The 19,779-nt window shown below is 43.0% G+C and overlaps 1 protein-coding gene across 5 annotated transcripts in view; it reads left to right on the forward strand.

The window, feature by feature from the left end:
- LOC128684764 (collagen alpha-1(I) chain) overlaps window positions 1-19,492 on the forward strand; it is a 195,684-nt gene extending 176,192 nt beyond the window's left edge. For 2 of the 5 annotated variants that reach the window (XR_011394188.1, XR_011394190.1), the window contains one exon: window positions 17,715-17,730. Coding sequence is in view for 2 of the 5 variants with exons in the window: in XM_070101711.1 (XP_069957812.1) it covers window positions 17,715-17,953 (239 nt within the window). In the remaining 3 variants the exon portion in view is untranslated. Of the gene's footprint in view, window positions 1-17,714 lie in introns of all 5 variants that reach the window. The other 3 variants (XR_011394187.1, XM_070101722.1, XM_070101711.1) reach the window with 3 other exon arrangements.
- The last annotated feature ends 287 nt before the right edge of the window (window positions 19,493-19,779 follow it).

Consider the following 19,779-nt stretch of genomic DNA (forward strand, 5'->3'; position numbering starts at 1 on the left):
TCTTAGCTGAGTGACAGTAGAAGATGTAGTCTTAGCTGAGTGACAGCAGAAGAGGTAGTCTTAGCTGAGTGACAGTAGAAGAGGTAGTCTTAGCTGAGTGCCAGTAGAAGAGGTAGTCTTAGCTGAGTGCCAGTAGAAGATGTAGTCTTAGCTGAGTGACAGTAGAAGAGGTAGTCTTAGCTGAGTGACAGTAGAAGAGGTAGTCTTAGCTGAGTGACAGTAGAAGAGGTAGTCTTAGCTGAGTGACAGTAGAAGATGTAGTCTTAGCTGAGTGACAGTAGAAGAGGTAGTCTTAGCTGAGTGACAGTAGAAGAGGTAGTCTTAGCTGAGTGACAGTAGAAGAGGTAGTCTTAGCTGAGTGACAGTAGAAGATGTAGTCTTAGCTGAGTGACAGTAGAAGATGTAGTCTTAGCTGAGTGACAGTAGAAGATGTAGTCTTAGCTGAGTGACAGTAGAAGAGGTAGTCTTAGCTGAGTGACAGTAGAAGATGTAGTCTTAGCTGAGTGACAGTAGAAGAGGTAGTCTTAGCTGAGTGACAGTAGAAGAGGTAGTCTTAGCTGAGTGACAGTAGAAGAGGTAGTCTTAGCTGAGTGACAGTAGAAGATGTAGTCTTAGCTGAGTGACAGTAGAAGATGTAGTCTTAGCTGAGTGACAGTAGAAGATGTAGTCTTAGCTGAGTGACAGTAGAAGAGGTAGTCTTAGCTGAGTGACAGTAGAAGATGTAGTCTTAGCTGAGTGACAGTAGAAGAGGTAGTCTTAGCTGAGTGACAGTAGAAGAGGTAGTCTTAGCTGAGTGACAGTAGAAGATGTAGTCTTAGCTGAGTGACAGTAGAAGATGTAGTCTTAGCTGAGTGACAGTAGAAGATGTAGTCTTAGCTGAGTGACAGTAGAAGATGTAGTCTTAGCTGAGTGACAGTAGAAGAGGTTATCTTTGCTGAGTGACAGTAGAAGAGGTAGTCTTAGCTGAGTGACAGTAGAAGAGGTGGTCTTAGCTGAGTGACAGTAGAAGAGGTAGTCTTAGCTGAGTGCCAGTAGAAGATGTAGTCTTAGCTGAGTGCCAGTAGAAGATGTAGTCTTAGCTGAGTGACAGTAGAAGAGGTAGTCTTAGCTGAGTGACAGTAGAAGAGGTAGTCTTAGCTGAGTGACAGTAGAAGAGGTAGTCTTAGCTGAGTGAGAGTAGAAGAGGTAGTCTTAGCTGAGTGCCAGTAGATGAGGTAGTCTTAGCTGAGTGACAGTAGAAGATGTAGTCTTAGCTGAGTGACAGTAGAAGAGGTAGTCTTAGCTGAGTGACAGTAGAAGAGATAGTCTTAGCTGAGTGACAGTAGAAGATGTAGTCTTAGCTGAGTGCCAGTAGAAGATGTAGTCTTAGCTGAGTGACAGTAGAAGATGTAGTCTTAGCTGAGTGACAGTAGAAGATGTAGTCTTAGCTGAGTGACAGTAGAAGATGTAGTTTTAGCTGAGTGACAGTAGAAGATGTAGTCTTAGCTGAGTGACAGTAGAAGATGTAGTCTTAGCTGAGTGACAGTAGAAGAGGTAGTCTTAGCTGAGTGCCAGTAGAAGAGGTAGTCTTAGCTGAGTGACAGTAGAAGATGTAGTCTTAGCTGAGTGACAGTAGAAGATGTAGTCTTAGCTGAGTGACAGCAGAAGAGGTAGTCTTAGCTGAGTGACAGTAGAAGAGGTAGTCTTAGCTGAGTGCCAGTAGAAGAGGGAGTCTTAGCTGAGTGCCAGTAGAAGATATAGTCTTAGCTGAGTGACAGTAGAAGATGTAGTCTTAGCTGAGTGCCAGTAGAAGATGTAGTCTTAGCTGAGTGACAGTAGAAGAGGTAGTCTTAGCTGAGTGCCAGTAGAAGATGTAGTCTTAGCTGAGTGACAGTAGAAGAGGTAGTCTTAGCTGAGTGAGAGTAGAAGAGGTAGTCTTAGCTGAGTGCCAGTAGATGAGGTAGTCTTAGCTGAGTGACAGTAGAAGATGTAGTCTTAGCTGAGTGACAGTAGAAGAGGTAGTCTTAGCTGAGTGACAGTAGAAGAGATAGTCTTAGCTGAGTGACAGTAGAAGATGTAGTCTTTGCTGAGTGCCAGTAGAAGATGTAGTCTTAGCTGAGTGACAGTAGAAGATGTAGTCTTAGCTGAGTGACAGTAGAAGATGTAGTCTTAGCTGAGTGACAGTAGAAGATGTAGTCTTAGCTGAGTGACAGTAGAAGATGTAGTCTTAGCTGAGTGACAGTAGAAGAGGTAGTCTTAGCTGAGTGACAGTAGAAGAGGTAGTCTTACCTGAGTGACAGTAGAAGATGTAGTCTTAGCTGAGTGCCAGTAGAAGAGGTAGTCTTAGCTGAGTGCCAGTAGAAGATGTAGTCTTAGCTGAGTGCCAGTAGAAGAGGTAGTCTTAGCTGAGTGACAGTAGAAGAGGTAGTCTTAGCTGAGTGCCAGTAGAAGAAGTAGTCTTAGCTGAGTGACAGTAGAAGAGGTAGTCTTAGCTGAGTGCCAGTAGAAGAGGTAGTCTTAGCTGAGTGCCAGTAGAAGATGTAGTCTTAGCTGAGTGACAGTAGAAGATGTAGTCTTAGCTGAGTGACAGTAGAAGAGGTAGTCTTAGCTGAGTGCCAGTAGAAGATGTAGTCTTAGCTGAGTGACAGTAGAAGAGGTTATCTTTGCTGAGTGACAGTAGAAGAGGTAGTCTTAGCTGAGTGACAGTAGAAGATGTAGTCTTAGCTGAGTGACAGTAGAAGATGTAGTCTTAGCTGAGTGACAGTAGAAGATGTAGTCTTAGCTGAGTGACAGTAGAAGAGGTAGTCTTAGCTGAGTGACAGTAGAAGAGGTAGTCTTAGCTGAGTGACAGTAGAAGATGTAGTCTTAGCTGAGTGGCAGTAGAAGATGTAGTCTTAGCTGAGTGACAGTAGAAGAGGTAGTCTTAGCTGAGTGCCAGTAGAAGATGTAGTCTTAGCTGAGTGACAGTAGAAGAGGTTATCTTAGCTGAGTGACAGTAGAAGAGGTAGTCTTAGCTGAGTGGCAGTAGAAGAGGTAGTCTTAGCTGAGTGACAGTAGAAGAGGCAGTCTTAGCTGAGTGACAGTAGAAGATGTAGTCGTAGCTGAGTGACAGTAGAAGATGTAGTCATAGCTGAGTGACAGAAGAGGTAGTCTTAGCTGAGTGACAGTAGAAGAGGTAGTCTTAGCTGAGTGCCAGTAGAAGAGGTAGTCTTAGCTGAGTGCCAGTAGAAGATGTAGTCTTAGCTGAGTGACAGTAGAAGATGTAGTCTTAGCTGAGTGACAGTAGAAGATGTAGTCTTAGCTGAGTGACAGTAGAAGATGTAGTCTTAGCTGCGTGACAGCAGAAGAGGTAGTCTTAGCTGAGTGACAGTAGAAGAGGTAGTCTTAGCTGAGTGCCAGTAGAAGAGGTAGTCTTAGCTGAGTGCCAGTAGAAGATGTAGTCTTAGCTGAGTGACAGTAGAAGAGGTAGTCTTAGCTGAGTGCCAATAGAAGATGTAGTCTTAGCTGAGTGACAGTAGAAGAGGTAGTCTTAGCTGAGTGACAGTAGAAGATGTAGTCGTAGCTGAGTGACAGTAGAAGAGGTAGTCTTAGCTGAGTGACAGTAGAAGAGGTAGTCTTAGCTGAGTGCCAGTAGAAGATGTAGTCTTAGCTGAGTGACAGTAGAAGATGTAGTCTTAGCTGAGTGACAGTAGAAGATGTAGTCTTAGCTGAGTGACAGTAGAAGATGTAGTCTTAGCTGAGTGACAGCAGAAGAGGTAGTCTTAGCTGAGTGAGAGTAGAAGAGGTAGTCTTAGCTGAGTGCCAGTAGAAGAGGTAGTCTTAGCTGAGTGCCAGTAGAAGATGTAGTCTTAGCTGAGTGACAGTAGAAGAGGTAGTCTTAGCTGAGTGACAGTAGAAGAGGTAGTCTTAGCTGAGTGACAGTAGAAGAGGTAGTCTTAGCTGAGTGACAGTAGAAGATGTAGTCTTAGCTGAGTGACAGTAGAAGAGGTAGTCTTAGCTGAGTGACAGTAGAAGAGGTAGTCTTAGCTGAGTGACAGTAGAAGAGGTAGTCTTAGCTGAGTGACAGTAGAAGATGTAGTCTTAGCTGAGTGACAGTAGAAGATGTAGTCTTAGCTGAGTGACAGTAGAAGATGTAGTCTTAGCTGAGTGACAGTAGAAGAGGTAGTCTTAGCTGAGTGACAGTAGAAGATGTAGTCTTAGCTGAGTGACAGTAGAAGAGGTAGTCTTAGCTGAGTGACAGTAGAAGAGGTAGTCTTAGCTGAGTGACAGTAGAAGAGGTAGTCTTAGCTGAGTGACAGTAGAAGATGTAGTCTTAGCTGAGTGACAGTAGAAGATGTAGTCTTAGCTGAGTGACAGTAGAAGATGTAGTCTTAGCTGAGTGACAGTAGAAGAGGTAGTCTTAGCTGAGTGACAGTAGAAGATGTAGTCTTAGCTGAGTGACAGTAGAAGAGGTAGTCTTAGCTGAGTGACAGTAGAAGAGGTAGTCTTAGCTGAGTGACAATAGAAGATGTAGTCTTAGCTGAGTGACAGTAGAAGATGTAGTCTTAGCTGAGTGACAGTAGAAGATGTAGTCTTAGCTGAGTGACAGTAGAAGATGTAGTCTTAGCTGAGTGACAGTAGAAGATGTAGTCTTAGCTGAGTGACAGTAGAAGAGGTAGTCTTAGCTGAGTGACAGTAGAAGAGGTAGTCTTAGCTGAGTGACAGTAGAAGAGGTAGTCTTAGCTGAGTGACAGTAGAAGATGTAGTCTTAGCTGAGTGCCAGTAGAAGATGTAGTCTTAGCTGAGTGACAGTAGAAGATGTAGTCTTAGCTGAGTGCCAGTAGAAGATGTAGTCTTAGCTGAGTGACAGTAGAAGAGGTAGTCTTAGCTGAGTGCCAGTAGAAGATGTAGTCTTAGCTGAGTGACAGTAGAAGAGGTAGTCTTAGCTGAGTGCCAGTAGAAGAGGTAGTCTTAGCTGAGTGACAGTAGAAGATGTAGTTTTAGCTGAGTGCCAGTAGAAGATGTAGTCTTAGCTGAGTGACAGTAGAAGAGGTAGTCTTAGCTGAGTGCCAGTAGAACATGTAGACTTAGCTGAGTGCCAGTAGAAGAGGTAGTCTTAGCTGAGTGAGAGTAGAAGATGTAGTCTTAGCTGAGTGCCAGTAGAAGAGGTAGTCTTAGCTGAGTGCCAGTAGAAGATGTAGTCTTAGCTGAGTGACAGTAGAAGAGGTAGTCTTAGCTGAGTGACAGTAGAAGATGTAGTCTTAGCTGAGTGACAGTAGAAGATGTAGTCTTAGCTGAGTGCCAGTAGAAGAGGTAGTCTTAGCTGAGTGACAGTAGAAGAGGTAGTCTTAGCTGAGTGACAGTAGAAGATGTAGTCTTAGCTGAGTGACAGTAGAAGATGTAGTCTTAGCTGAGTGACAGTAGAAAATGTAGTCTTAGCTGAGTGACAGTAGAAGATGTAGTCTTAGCTGAGTGACAGTAGAAGATGTAGTCTTAGCTGAGTGACAGTAGAAGATGTAGTCTTAGCTGAGTGACAGTAGAAGATGTAGTCTTAGCTGAGTGCCAGTAGAAGATGTAGTCTTAGCTGAGTGCCAGTAGAAGAGGTAGTCTTAGCTGAGTGACAGTAGAAGATGTAGTCTTAGCTGAGTGACAGTAGAAGATGTAGTCTTAGCTGAGTGACAGTAGAAGATGTAGTCTTAGCTGAGTGACAGTAGATGTAGTCTTAGCTGAGTGCCAGTAGAAGATGTAGTCTTAGCTGAGTGACAGTAGAAGAGGTAGTCTTAGCTGAGTGCCAATAGAAGAGGTAGTCTTAGCTGAGTGACAGTAGAAGATGTAGTCTTAGCTGAGTGCCAGTAGAAGAAGTAGTCTTAGCTGAGTGCCAGTAGAAGATGTAGTCTTAGCTGAGTGACAGTAGAAGAGGTAGTCTTAGCTGAGTGCCAGTAGAACATGTAGTCTTAGCTGAGTGACAGTAGAAGAGGTAGTCTTAGCTGAGTGCCAATAGAAGATGTAGTCTTAGCTGATTGCCAGTAGAAGATGTAGTCTTAGCTGAGTGACAGTAGAAGAGGTAGTCTTAGCTGAGTGCCAGTAGAAGAGGTAGTCTTAGCTGAGTGACAGTAGAAGAGGTAGTCTTAGCTGAGTGACAGTAGAAGATGTAGTCTTAGCTGAGTGACAGTAGAAGAGGTAGTCTTAGCTGAGTGACAGTAGAAGATGTAGTCTTAGCTGAGTGACAGTAGAAGAGGTAGTCTTAGCTGAGTGACAGTAGAAGAGGTAGTCTTAGCTGAGTGACAGTAGAAGATGTAGTCTTAGCTGAGTGACAGTAGAAGATGTAGTCTTAGCTGAGTGCCAGTAGAAGAAGTAGTCTTAGCTGAGTGACAGTAGAAGAGGTAGTCTTAGCTGAGTGCCAGTAGAAGAGGTAGTCTTAGCTGAGTGCCAGTAGAAGAGGTAGTCTTAGCTGAGTGACAGTAGAAGATGTAGTCTTAGCTGAGTGACATTAGAAGATGTAGTGTTAGCTGAGTGCCAGTAGAAGAAGTAGTCTTAGCTGAGTGACAGTAGAAGAGGTAGTCTTAGCTGAGTGCCAGTAGAAGAGGTAGTCTTAGCTGAGTGCCAGTAGAAGAGGTAGTCTTAGCTGAGTGACAGTAGAAGATGTAGTCTTAGCTGAGTGACAGTAGAAGAGGTAGTCTTAGCTGAGTGACAGTAGAAGATGTAGTCTTAGCTGAGTGCCAGTAGAAGAGGTAGTCTTAGCTGAGTGCCAGTAGAAGAGGTAGTCTTAGCTGAGTGACAGTAGAAGATGTAGTCTTAGCTGAGTGACAGTAGAAGAGGTAGTCTTAGCTGAGTGACAGTAGAAGATGTAGTCTTAGCTGAGTGCCAGTAGAAGATGTAGTCTTAGCTGAGTGACAGTAGAAGATGTAGTCTTAGCTGAGTGACAGTAGAAGAGGTAGTCTTAGCTGAGTGCCAGTAGAAGATGTAGTTTTAGCTGAGTGACAGTAGAAGAGGTAGTCTTAGCTGAGTGCCAGTAGAAGATGTAGTCTTAGCTGAGTGACAGTAGAAGATGTAGTCTTAGCTGAGTGACAGTAGAAGAGGTAGTCTTAGCTGAGTGACAGTAGAAGATGTAGTCTTAGTTGAGTGACAGTAGAAGAGGTAGTCTTAGCTGAGTGACAGTAGAAGAGGTAGTCTTAGCTGAGTGACAGTAGAAGAGGTAGTCTTAGCTGAGTGACAGTAGAAGAGGTGGTCTTAGCTGAGTGACAGTAGAAGAGGTAGTCTTAGCTGAGTGCCAGTCGAAGATGTAGTCTTAGCTGAGTGCCAGTAGAAGATGTAGTCTTAGCTGAGTGACAGTAGAAGAGGTAGTCTTAGCTGAGTGACAGTAGAAGAGGTAGTCTTAGCTGAGTGCCAGTAGAAGAGGTAGTCTTAGCTGAGTGCCAGTAGAAGAGGTAGTCTTAGCTGAGTGACAGTAGAAGATGTAGTCTTAGCTGAGTGACAGTAGAAGATGTAGTGTTAGCTGAGTGCCAGTAGAAGAAGTAGTCTTAGCTGAGTGACAGTAGAAGAGGTAGTCTTAGCTGAGTGCCAGTAGAAGAGGTAGTCTTAGCTGAGTGCCAGTAGAAGAGGTAGTCTTAGCTGAGTGACAGTAGAAGATGTAGTCTTAGCTGAGTGACAGTAGAAGAGGTAGTCTTAGCAGAGTGACAGTAGAAGATGTAGTCTTAGCTGAGTGCCAGTAGAAGAGGTAGTCTTAGCTGAGTGCCAGTAGAAGAGGTAGTCTTAGCTGAGTGACAGTAGAAGATGTAGTCTTAGCTGAGTGACAGTAGAAGAGGTAGTCTTAGCTGAGTGACAGTAGAAGATGTAGTCTTAGCTGAGTGCCAGTAGAAGATGTAGTCTTAGCTGAGTGACAGTAGAAGATGTAGTCTTAGCTGAGTGACAGTAGAAGAGGTAGTCTTAGCTGAGTGCCAGTAGAAGATGTAGTTTTAGCTGAGTGACAGTAGAAGAGGTAGTCTTAGCTGAGTGCCAGTAGAAGATGTAGTCTTAGCTGAGTGACAGTAGAAGATGTAGTCTTAGCTGAGTGACAGTAGAAGAGGTAGTCTTAGCTGGGTGACAGTAGAAGATGTAGTCTTAGTTGAGTGACAGTAGAAGAGGTAGTCTTAGCTGAGTGACAGTAGAAGAGGTAGTCTTAGCTGAGTGACAGTAGAAGAGGTAGTCTTAGCTGAGTGACAGTAGAAGAGGTGGTCTTAGCTGAGTGACAGTAGAAGAGGTAGTCTTAGCTGAGTGCCAGTCGAAGATGTAGTCTTAGCTGAGTGCCAGTAGAAGATGTAGTCTTAGCTGAGTGACAGTAGAAGAGGTAGTCTTAGCTGAGTGACAGTAGAAGAGGTAGTCTTAGCTGAGTGACAGTAGAAGAGGTAGTCTTAGCTGAGTGAGAGTAGAAGAGGTAGTCTTAGCTGAGTGCCAGTAGATGAGGTAGTCTTAGCTGAGTGACAGTAGAAGATGTAGTCTTAGCTGAGTGACAGTAGAAGAGGTAGTCTTAGCTGAGTGACAGTAGAAGAGATAGTCTTAGCTGAGTGACAGTAGAAGATGTAGTCTTAGCTGAGTGCCAGTAGAAGATGTAGTCTTAGCTGAGTGACAGTAGAAGATGTAGTCTTAGCTGAGTGACAGTAGAAGATGTAGTCTTAGCTGAGTGACAGTAGAAGATGTAGTTTTAGCTGAGTGACAGTAGAAGATGTAGTCTTAGCTGAGTGACAGTAGAAGATGTAGTCTTAGCTGAGTGACAGTAGAAGAGGTAGTCTTAGCTGAGTGCCAGTAGAAGAGGTAGTCTTAGCTGAGTGACAGTAGAAGATGTAGTCTTAGCTGAGTGACAGTAGAAGATGTAGTCTTAGCTGAGTGACAGCAGAAGAGGTAGTCTTAGCTGAGTGACAGTAGAAGAGGTAGTCTTAGCTGAGTGCCAGTAGAAGAGGGAGTCTTAGCTGAGTGCCAGTAGAAGATGTAGTCTTAGCTGAGTGACAGTAGAAGATGTAGTCTTAGCTGAGTGCCAGTAGAAGATGTAGTCTTAGCTGAGTGACAGTAGAAGAGGTAGTCTTAGCTGAGTGCCAGTAGAAGATGTAGTCTTAGCTGAGTGACAGTAGAAGAGGTAGTCTTAGCTGAGTGAGAGTAGAAGAGGTAGTCTTAGCTGAGTGCCAGTAGATGAGGTAGTCTTAGCTGAGTGACAGTAGAAGATGTAGTCTTAGCTGAGTGACAGTAGAAGAGGTAGTCTTAGCTGAGTGACAGTAGAAGAGATAGTCTTAGCTGAGTGACAGTAGAAGATGTAGTCTTAGCTGAGTGCCAGTAGAAGATGTAGTCTTAGCTGAGTGACAGTAGAAGATGTAGTCTTAGCTGAGTGACAGTAGAAGATGTAGTCTTAGCTGAGTGACAGTAGAAGATGTAGTCTTAGCTGAGTGACAGTAGAAGATGTACTCTTAGCTGAGTGACAGTAGAAGAGGTAGTCTTAGCTGAGTGACAGTAGAAGAGGTAGTCTTACCTGAGTGACAGTAGAAGATGTAGTCTTAGCTGAGTGCCAGTAGAAGAGGTAGTCTTAGCTGAGTGCCAGTAGAAGATGTAGTCTTAGCTGAGTGCCAGTAGAAGAGGTAGTCTTAGCTGAGTGACAGTAGAAGAGGTAGTCTTAGCTGAGTGCCAGTAGAAGAAGTAGTCTTAGCTGAGTGACAGTAGAAGAGGTAGTCTTAGCTGAGTGCCAGTAGAAGAGGTAGTCTTAGCTGAGTGCCAGTAGAAGATGTAGTCTTAGCTGAGTGACAGTAGAAGATGTAGTCTTAGCTGAGTGACAGTAGAAGAGGTAGTCTTAGCTGAGTGCCAGTGGAAGATGTAGTCTTAGCTGAGTGACAGTAGAAGAGGTTATCTTTGCTGAGTGACAGTAGAAGAGGTAGTCTTAGCTGAGTGACAGTAGAAGAGGTAGTCTTAGCTGAGTGACAGTAGAAGAGGTAGTCTTAGCTGAGTGACAGTAGAAGATGTAGTCTTAGCTGAGTGACAGTAGAAGATGTAGTCTTAGCTGAGTGACAGTAGAAGAAGTAGTCTTAGCTGAGTGCCAGTAGAAGATGTAGTCTTAGCTGAGTGACAGTAGAAGAGGTTATCTTAGCTGAGTGACAGTAGAAGAGGTAGTCTTAGCTGAGTGGCAGTAGAAGAGGTAGTCTTAGCTGAGTGACAGTAGAAGAGGCAGTCTTAGCTGAGTGACAGTAGAAGATGTAGTCGTAGCTGAGTGACAGTAGAAGATGTAGTCATAGCTGAGTGACAGAAGAGGTAGTCTTAGCTGAGTGACAGTAGAAGAGGTAGTCTTAGCTGAGTGCCAGTAGAAGAGGTAGTCTTAGCTGAGTGCCAGTAGAAGATGTAGTCTTAGCTGAGTGACAGTAGAAGATGTAGTCTTAGCTGAGTGACAGTAGAAGATGTAGTCTTAGCTGAGTGACAGTAGAAGATGTAGTCTTAGCTGAGTGACAGCAGAAGAGGTAGTCTTAGCTGAGTGACAGTAGAAGAGGTAGTCTTAGCTGAGTGCCAGTAGAAGAGGTAGTCTTAGCTGAGTGCCAGTAGAAGATGTAGTCTTAGCTGAGTGACAGTAGAAGAGGTAGTCTTAGCTGAGTGCCAATAGAAGATGTAGTCTTAGCTGAGTGACAGTAGAAGAGGTAGTCTTAGCTGAGTGACAGTAGAAGATGTAGTCGTAGCTGAGTGACAGTAGAAGAGGTAGTCTTCGCTGAGTGACAGTAGAAGAGGTAGTCTTAGCTGAGTGCCAGTAGAAGATGTAGTCTTAGCTGAGTGACAGTAGAAGATGTAGTCTTAGCTGAGTGACAGTAGAAGATGTAGTCTTAGCTGAGTGACAGTAGAAGATGTAGTCTTAGCTGAGTGACAGCAGAAGAGGTAGTCTTAGCTGAGTGACAGTAGAAGAGGTAGTCTTAGCTGAGTGCCAGTAGAAGAGGTAGTCTTAGCTGAGTGCCAGTAGAAGATGTAGTCTTAGCTGAGTGACAGTAGAAGAGGTAGTCTTAGCTGAGTGACAGTAGAAGAGGTAGTCTTAGCTGAGTGACAGTAGAAGAGGTAGTCTTAGCTGAGTGACAGTAGAAGATGTAGTCTTAGCTGAGTGACAGTAGAAGAGGTAGTCTTAGCTGAGTGACAGTAGAAGAGGTAGTCTTAGCTGAGTGACAGTAGAAGAGGTAGTCTTAGCTGAGTGACAGTAGAAGATGTAGTCTTAGCTGAGTGACAGTAGAAGATGTAGTCTTAGCTGAGTGACAGTAGAAGATGTAGTCTTAGCTGAGTGACAGTAGAAGAGGTAGTCTTAGCTGAGTGACAGTAGAAGATGTAGTCTTAGCTGAGTGACAGTAGAAGAGGTAGTCTTAGCTGAGTGACAGTAGAAGAGGTAGTCTTAGCTGAGTGACAGTAGAAGAGGTAGTCTTAGCTGAGTGACAGTAGAAGATGTAGTCTTAGCTGAGTGACAGTAGAAGATGTAGTCTTAGCTGAGTGACAGTAGAAGATGTAGTCTTAGCTGAGTGACAGTAGAAGAGGTAGTCTTAGCTGAGTGACAGTAGAAGATGTAGTCTTAGCTGAGTGACAGTAGAAGAGGTAGTCTTAGCTGAGTGACAGTAGAAGAGGTAGTCTTAGCTGAGTGACAGTAGAAGATGTAGTCTTAGCTGAGTGACAGTAGAAGATGTAGTCTTAGCTGAGTGACAGTAGAAGATGTAGTCTTAGCTGAGTGACAGTAGAAGATGTAGTCTTAGCTGAGTGACAGTAGAAGAGGTTATCTTTGCTGAGTGACAGTAGAAGAGGTAGTCTTAGCTGAGTGACAGTAGAAGAGGTGGTCTTAGCTGAGTGACAGTAGAAGAGGTAGTCTTAGCTGAGTGCCAGTAGAAGATGTAGTCTTAGCTGAGTGCCAGTAGAAGATGTAGTCTTAGCTGAGTGACAGTAGAAGAGGTAGTCTTAGCTGAGTGACAGTAGAAGAGGTAGTCTTAGCTGAGTGACAGTAGAAGAGGTAGTCTTAGCTGAGTGAGAGTAGAAGAGGTAGTCTTAGCTGAGTGCCAGTAGATGAGGTAGTCTTAGCTGAGTGACAGTAGAAGATGTAGTCTTAGCTGAGTGACAGTAGAAGAGGTAGTCTTAGCTGAGTGACAGTAGAAGAGATAGTCTTAGCTGAGTGACAGTAGAAGATGTAGTCTTAGCTGAGTGCCAGTAGAAGATGTAGTCTTAGCTGAGTGACAGTAGAAGATGTAGTCTTAGCTGAGTGACAGTAGAAGATGTAGTCTTAGCTGAGTGACAGTAGAAGATGTAGTTTTAGCTGAGTGACAGTAGAAGATGTAGTCTTAGCTGAGTGACAGTAGAAGATGTAGTCTTAGCTGAGTGACAGTAGAAGAGGTAGTCTTAGCTGAGTGCCAGTAGAAGAGGTAGTCTTAGCTGAGTGACAGTAGAAGATGTAGTCTTAGCTGAGTGACAGTAGAAGATGTAGTCTTAGCTGAGTGACAGCAGAAGAGGTAGTCTTAGCTGAGTGACAGTAGAAGAGGTAGTCTTAGCTGAGTGCCAGTAGAAGAGGGAGTCTTAGCTGAGTGCCAGTAGAAGATGTAGTCTTAGCTGAGTGACAGTAGAAGATGTAGTCTTAGCTGAGTGCCAGTAGAAGATGTAGTCTTAGCTGAGTGACAGTAGAAGAGGTAGTCTTAGCTGAGTGCCAGTAGAAGATGTAGTCTTAGCTGAGTGACAGTAGAAGAGGTAGTCTTAGCTGAGTGAGAGTAGAAGAGGTAGTCTTAGCTGAGTGCCAGTAGATGAGGTAGTCTTAGCTGAGTGACAGTAGAAGATGTAGTCTTAGCTGAGTGACAGTAGAAGAGGTAGTCTTAGCTGAGTGACAGTAGAAGAGATAGTCTTAGCTGAGTGACAGTAGAAGATGTAGTCTTTGCTGAGTGCCAGTAGAAGATGTAGTCTTAGCTGAGTGACAGTAGAAGATGTAGTCTTAGCTGAGTGACAGTAGAAGATGTAGTCTTAGCTGAGTGACAGTAGAAGATGTAGTCTTAGCTGAGTGACAGTAGAAGATGTAGTCTTAGCTGAGTGACAGTAGAAGAGGTAGTCTTAGCTAAGTGACAGTAGAAGAGGTAGTCTTACCTGAGTGACAGTAGAAGATGTAGTCTTAGCTGAGTGCCAGTAGAAGAGGTAGTCTTAGCTGAGTGCCAGTAGAAGATGTAGTCTTAGCTGAGTGCCAGTAGAAGAGGTAGTCTTAGCTGAGTGACAGTAGAAGAGGTAGTCTTAGCTGAGTGCGAGTAGAAGAAGTAGTCTTAGCTGAGTGACAGTAGAAGAGGTAGTCTTAGCTGAGTGCCAGTAGAAGAGGTAGTCTTAGCTGAGTGCCAGTAGAAGATGTAGTCTTAGCTGAGTGACAGTAGAAGATGTAGTCTTAGCTGAGTGACAGTAGAAGAGGTAGTCTTAGCTGAGTGCCAGTAGAAGATGTAGTCTTAGCTGAGTGACAGTAGAAGAGGTTATCTTTGCTGAGTGACAGTAGAAGAGGTAGTCTTAGCTGAGTGACAGTAGAAGATGTAGTCTTAGCTGAGTGACAGTAGAAGATGTAGTCTTAGCTGAGTGACAGTAGAAGATGTAGTCTTAGCTGAGTGACAGTAGAAGAGGTAGTCTTAGCTGAGTGACAGTAGAAGAGGTAGTCTTAGCTGAGTGACAGTAGAAGATGTAGTCTTAGCTGAGTGACAGTAGAAGATGTAGTCTTAGCTGAGTGACAGTAGAAGAGGTAGTCTTAGCTGAGTGCCAGTAGAAGATGTAGTCTTAGCTGAGTGACAGTAGAAGAGGTTATCTTAGCTGAGTGACAGTAGAAGAGGTAGTCTTAGCTGAGTGGCAGTAGAAGAGGTAGTCTTAGCTGAGTGACAGTAGAAGAGGCAGTCTTAGCTGAGTGACAGTAGAAGATGTAGTCGTAGCTGAGTGACAGTAGAAGATGTAGTCATAGCTGAGTGACAGAAGAGGTAGTCTTAGCTGAGTGACAGTAGAAGAGGTAGTCTTAGCTGAGTGCCAGTAGAAGAGGTAGTCTTAGCTGAGTGCCAGTAGAAGATGTAGTCTTAGCTGAGTGACAGTAGAAGATGTAGTCTTAGCTGAGTGACAGTAGAAGATGTAGTCTTAGCTGAGTGACAGTAGAAGATGTAGTCTTAGCTGCGTGACAGCAGAAGAGGTAGTCTTAGCTGAGTGACAGTAGAAGAGGTAGTCTTAGCTGAGTGCCAGTAGAAGAGGTAGTCTTAGCTGAGTGCCAGTAGAAGATGTAGTCTTAGCTGAGTGACAGTAGAAGAGGTAGTCTTAGCTGAGTGCCAATAGAAGATGTAGTCTTAGCTGAGTGACAGTAGAAGAGGTAGTCTTAGCTGAGTGACAGTAGAAGATGTAGTCGTAGCTGAGTGACAGTAGAAGAGGTAGTCTTAGCTGAGTGACAGTAGAAGAGGTAGTCTTAGCTGAGTGCCAGTAGAAGATGTAGTCTTAGCTGAGTGACAGTAGAAGATGTAGTCTTAGCTGAGTGACAGTAGAAGATGTAGTCTTAGCTGAGTGACAGTAGAAGATGTAGTCTTAGCTGAGTGACAGCAGAAGAGGTAGTCTTAGCTGAGTGACAGTAGAAGAGGTAGTCTTAGCTGAGTGCCAGTAGAAGAGGTAGTCTTAGCTGAGTGCCAGTAGAAGATGTAGTCTTAGCTGAGTGACAGTAGAAGAGGTAGTCTTAGCTGAGTGACAGTAGAAGAGGTAGTCTTAGCTGAGTGACAGTAGAAGAGGTAGTCTTAGCTGAGTGACAGTAGAAGATGTAGTCTTAGCTGAGTGACAGTAGAAGAGGTAGTCTTAGCTGAGTGACAGTAGAAGAGGTAGTCTTAGCTGAGTGACAGTAGAAGAGGTAGTCTTAGCTGAGTGACAGTAGAAGATGTAGTCTTAGCTGAGTGACAGTAGAAGATGTAGTCTTAGCTGAGTGACAGTAGAAGATGTAGTCTTAGCTGAGTGACAGTAGAAGAGGTAGTCTTAGCTGAGTGACAGTAGAAGATGTAGTCTTAGCTGAGTGACAGTAGAAGAGGTAGTCTTAGCTGAGTGACAGTAGAAGAGGTAGTCTTAGCTGAGTGACAGTAGAAGAGGTAGTCTTAGCTGAGTGACAGTAGAAGATGTAGTCTTAGCTGAGTGACAGTAGAAGATGTAGTCTTAGCTGAGTGACAGTAGAAGATGTAGTCTTAGCTGAGTGACAGTAGAAGAGGTAGTCTTAGCTGAGTGACAGTAGAAGATGTAGTCTTAGCTGAGTGACAGTAGAAGAGGTAGTCTTAGCTGAGTGACAGTAGAAGAGGTAGTCTTAGCTGAGTGACAATAGAAGATGTAGTCTTAGCTGAGTGACAGTAGAAGATGTAGTCTTAGCTGAGTGACAGTAGAAGATGTAGTCTTAGCTGAGTGACAGTAGAAGATGTAGTCTTAGCTGAGTGACAGTAGAAGAGGTTATCTTTGCTGAGTGACAGTAGAAGAGGTAGTCTTAGCTGAGTGACAGTAGAAGAGGTAGTCTTAGCTGAGTGACAGTAGAAGAGGTAGTCTTAGCTGAGTGACAGTAGAAGATGTAGTCTTAGCTGAGTGCCAGTAGAAGATGTAGTCTTAGCTGAGTGACAGTAGAAGAGGTTATCTTAGCTGAGTGACAGTAGAAGAGGTAGTCTTAGCTGAGTGGCAGTAGAAGAGGTAGTCTTAGCTGAGTGACAGTAGAAGAGGTAGTCTTAGCTGAGTGCCAGTAGAAGAGGCAGTCTTAGCTGAGTGACAGTAGAAGATGTAGTCGTAGCTGAGTGACAGTAGAAGAGGCAGTCTTAGCTGAGTGACAGTAGAAGATGTAGTCGTAGCTGAGTGACAGTAGAAGATGTAGTCATAGCTGAGTGACAGAAGAGGTAGTCTTAGCTGAGTGAGAGTAGAAGATGTAGTCTTAGCTGAGTGACAGTAGAAGGTGTAGTCTTAGCTGAGTGACAGTACAAGATGTAGTCTTAGCTGAGTGACAGTAGAAGAGGTAGTCTTAGCTGAGTGACAGTAGAAGATGTAGTCTTAGCTGAGTGACAGTAGAAGATGTAGTCTTAGCTGAGTGACAGTAGAAGAGGTAGTCTTAGCTGAGTGACAGTAGAAGATGTAGTCTTAGCTGAGTGACAGTAGAAGATGTAGTCTTAGCTGAGTGACAGTAGAAGAGGTAGTCTTAGCTGAGTGACAGTAGAAGATGTAGTCTTAGCTGAGTGACAGTAGAAGATGTAGTCTTAGCTGAGTGACAGTAGAAGATGTAGTCTTAGCTGAGTGACAGTAGAAGATGTAGTCTTAGCTGAGTGACAGTAGAAGATGTAGTCTTAGCTGAGTGACAGTAGAAGAGGTAGTCTTAGCTGAGTGACAGTAGAAGATGTAGTCTTAGCTGAGTGACAGTAGAAGATGTAGTCTTAGCTGAGTGACAGTAGAAGATGTAGTCTTAGCTGAGTGACAGTAGAAGATGTAGTCTTAGCTGAGTGACAGTAGAAGAGGTGGTCTCAGCTAAGAGTAAATATTAGTTGGCCATTATAGGTAGAATTTATAAAGTAAGAATTATCAATATTATAATAGTAATAATCGGCTGAGAGTCTCACATATGATGAACTGTTTACAATGAATAACAATTATTGTTTATCATAGTGAATTATTCATTTGATTCGTATCGATAAGTTCATGGTCTAGTTTATTTTTAGAACTTTCTTAATGTAAAGAACAGGATGGTGAGTGTCTCAGTGACTGTAACTCTGTGGTGAGAAACAGTATAAAATACCCACACGAAATAGAGAAATAGTATAAAACGCCCACACAGTGGGCGTTTTGCCCCAAAAACGTCATTATAGGATCTTTGTCAATCATAATACCTTGTGGTACAGATGGCAATCGTCTTGTATTCTCAGTTCATATGGGATCGTCACATCAGAAACTTTTTCAACATGAATGTACAAAAGGTGGCAACAATTACTTGACAACATATATGCAATAAATTTAATTAAAATGTTCAATATCCATGTTGATCTACATGTCTTTTAAAATTCATAGATGATCAACGACCGTCTTGATAATCATCTTAAAGTCTCAAGGGTGACAGTAACTCCGGTTGGATTATCAGTCTAGACACGTCAGAGGTTCAGTATCAGCTATAAATAATAATGTCATAAAATTCCAGACTTATAAATCTTTCGAAAAGAATACAAACTTTAGTTAGCTTCTTGCTGAGTATTCATTACATGCAGTTCCTGGTGTCTTTAACAGTAGTTCACAACTCAAAAATTCAAATCAAATCTTAGGATTTTGTCCAGTATGTATTCACTGGATTTTTAATCCTAAATTTCTTTTCATTCCATTAAGTATCATTTTTAACCACATGAAAATAATATTTAGAATATGTTTGTGTTTTGTCTATACCAAATGCATTTATGTTTTATAAAGGATATTTTAGTGTTGGGGGGGGGGCTAAGACGGTCTGGGAGTCAACAATCAGGCTGGAGGAACACTGCAGCAGGCCTACTGGCCCATACTAGGCAGGTCTTTCTCTAAACTAAGTATTCCCACCCACCCACTTATAGGATGGAAGATGATTCTCTGAGATCGTGCAGCGGCCAAAATACATCCAGTTTACCTTTGCTGTTCCTGTTCTCATCTTCAGATACATTATAGATTTAATAAAACTCCACTTAGAGTGAAACATTTTCCCAACAAAAACATGCTCAGTTCCTGTGTTTCTTCATTACTGTCTTCAGCACTTCTTTATTTACACCTAATTATTCCTTCATTCTCCACAGGAACTCCGGTGCTAGCCAGAGACATTCCCGGCAACGCCTCCGTGGTAAGTCATTGTGTGACAGGTGTTCTGTACTCTAGCCCAGACACCTTCCTCCAGGGACTAGATGCCCTCCTATGCCACCAACACTTCAGACACGCCCTCACTGCAGCTGCCAGAGTCCTCGTCACCCACAATCACTGCCCCCAGCACGAGCGAGATGGTATCTTCAAGGTTCTTCTTCGTGTATTAAGACAGTAGAATTCACAAGGTCCTTCCTAAGGTAGTAAGACAGTAGGAACCACAAGGTACTTCCTCAGGTACTAAGTAGGATCCACAAGTTACTCTCCCAGGAACTAAGACAGTAGGGTCAACAAGGTACTTCTACAGATAATAAGACAGTAGGATCCACGAGGTACTATCTCAGGTTCTAAGACAGTAGAATCCACAAGGTACTATCTCAGGCTCTAAAACAGTAGGAGCCACAAGGTACTATCTCACAGCACTATGGCAGTAGAATTCACATGGTACTATCTCAGTTTCTGAGACAGTAGGATCCACTAGGTAATATCTCAGGTTCTAAGACAGGATCCACAAGGTACTATCTCAGGTTCTAAGACAGGATCCACAAGGTACTATCTCACAGCACTAAGACAGTAGGATCCACAAGGTACTATCTCACAGCACTAAGACAGCAGGATCCACAAGGTACTATCTCACAACACTAAGACAGTAGGATCCACAAGGTACTATCTCACAGCACTAAGACAGCAGGATCCACAAGGTACTATCTCACAGCACTAAGACAGTAGGATCCACAAGGTACTATCTCACAGCACTAAGACAGTAGGATCCACAAGGTACTATCTCACAGCACTAAGACAATAGGATCCACAAGGTACTTCCTCAAGTACTCAGGTAGTAGCATCCTCCTCCAACACCTCCATGGAGAAATAAGGAATTAGAAGAGCAGAGTACTTCACCATTTATTTTCTTTTTACTCTTTCCTTTTTCTATTTAATCATGTGGTACAATTGAGGTTTTTTAGATATTTAACTCTACATCTACGACATAAAACATTGTTAATTTTCGCTACAGGTTGTCCTAAATAATTTGAAATGCTTCTCTTTTTATTTTGAGAAAATTAGTTTCCTTCACGTAGAGACATGTTAGCTTCTTGCATAAATTGTGATGACTTTATCGACTTTAGTCTCTTTTGCTCTGAATGCACATATATTTATAATTATTTCATTAATGGTTAGTTATTCAACCTGACAAGGATCATTACCGCAACAGTGACACATGTTTTGTAAGTAACTAAGAGTCCAGAGGTTGGCGAACTTTTGTCGGTATTATCCCTAAACAAATTTGTGTTCAGCGAAATTACCCACTCGAATAAAAATTATTTGCTTGAAAAAATATAACTCATAATTTGCCTCGCTTATTAAATAATATTTTTTTTTTTTTGCAATTTTATTTGTATGTTTGAGCCTTCATTACCACCAAGATTTTAATTTTTACCCCATTTGGGAAAATTTAGCCCAGTTCTCCGACCTCTGACTAGACTGTTACCTTCACTAAGTGCCAGATCATCATGTTGTTATGCCTATGAAGGCCTCTAGTCCACTTGCAGCAACAGCCTGGCTATCCAGGTGTTATGGGCAGGAGTTAGGGTATGGATATGGGTATGGTATGGGTGTATGCTTAGGGGTATGAATGGGAATGGGGCATATGAAATGGAGATTGAGAATGTTAGTTGCATAAATAATTATAACTATTATAAATAAAAAAACGAAGTTATCAACCTTTATTTATAATCCAGACATCAATATGCTGAATTCCTGACCTGGTGTGGTCGTGTTAGAAAATAAAATCTAGAAAAAGTTCAGTACAGTGCCTCACGAAATCGTAATGACACGATTGCAAACAAACCATACCACGGGTGAGGTTAGAACCCGCGGTCAGAGAGTCTGAAGTTTTGTGACTCTCTGATCGCGGGTTCTAACCCCACCCGTGGTATGGTTTTTTTTAGTACAGTGATATATAACAGCCCAAAATCTCAAACTTAAAAATCTAAAGGCTCCAGG

Source organism: Cherax quadricarinatus, chromosome 5 (assembly GCF_038502225.1).
Source record: "Cherax quadricarinatus isolate ZL_2023a chromosome 5, ASM3850222v1, whole genome shotgun sequence".
Taxonomy (NCBI): domain Eukaryota; kingdom Metazoa; phylum Arthropoda; class Malacostraca; order Decapoda; family Parastacidae; genus Cherax; species Cherax quadricarinatus.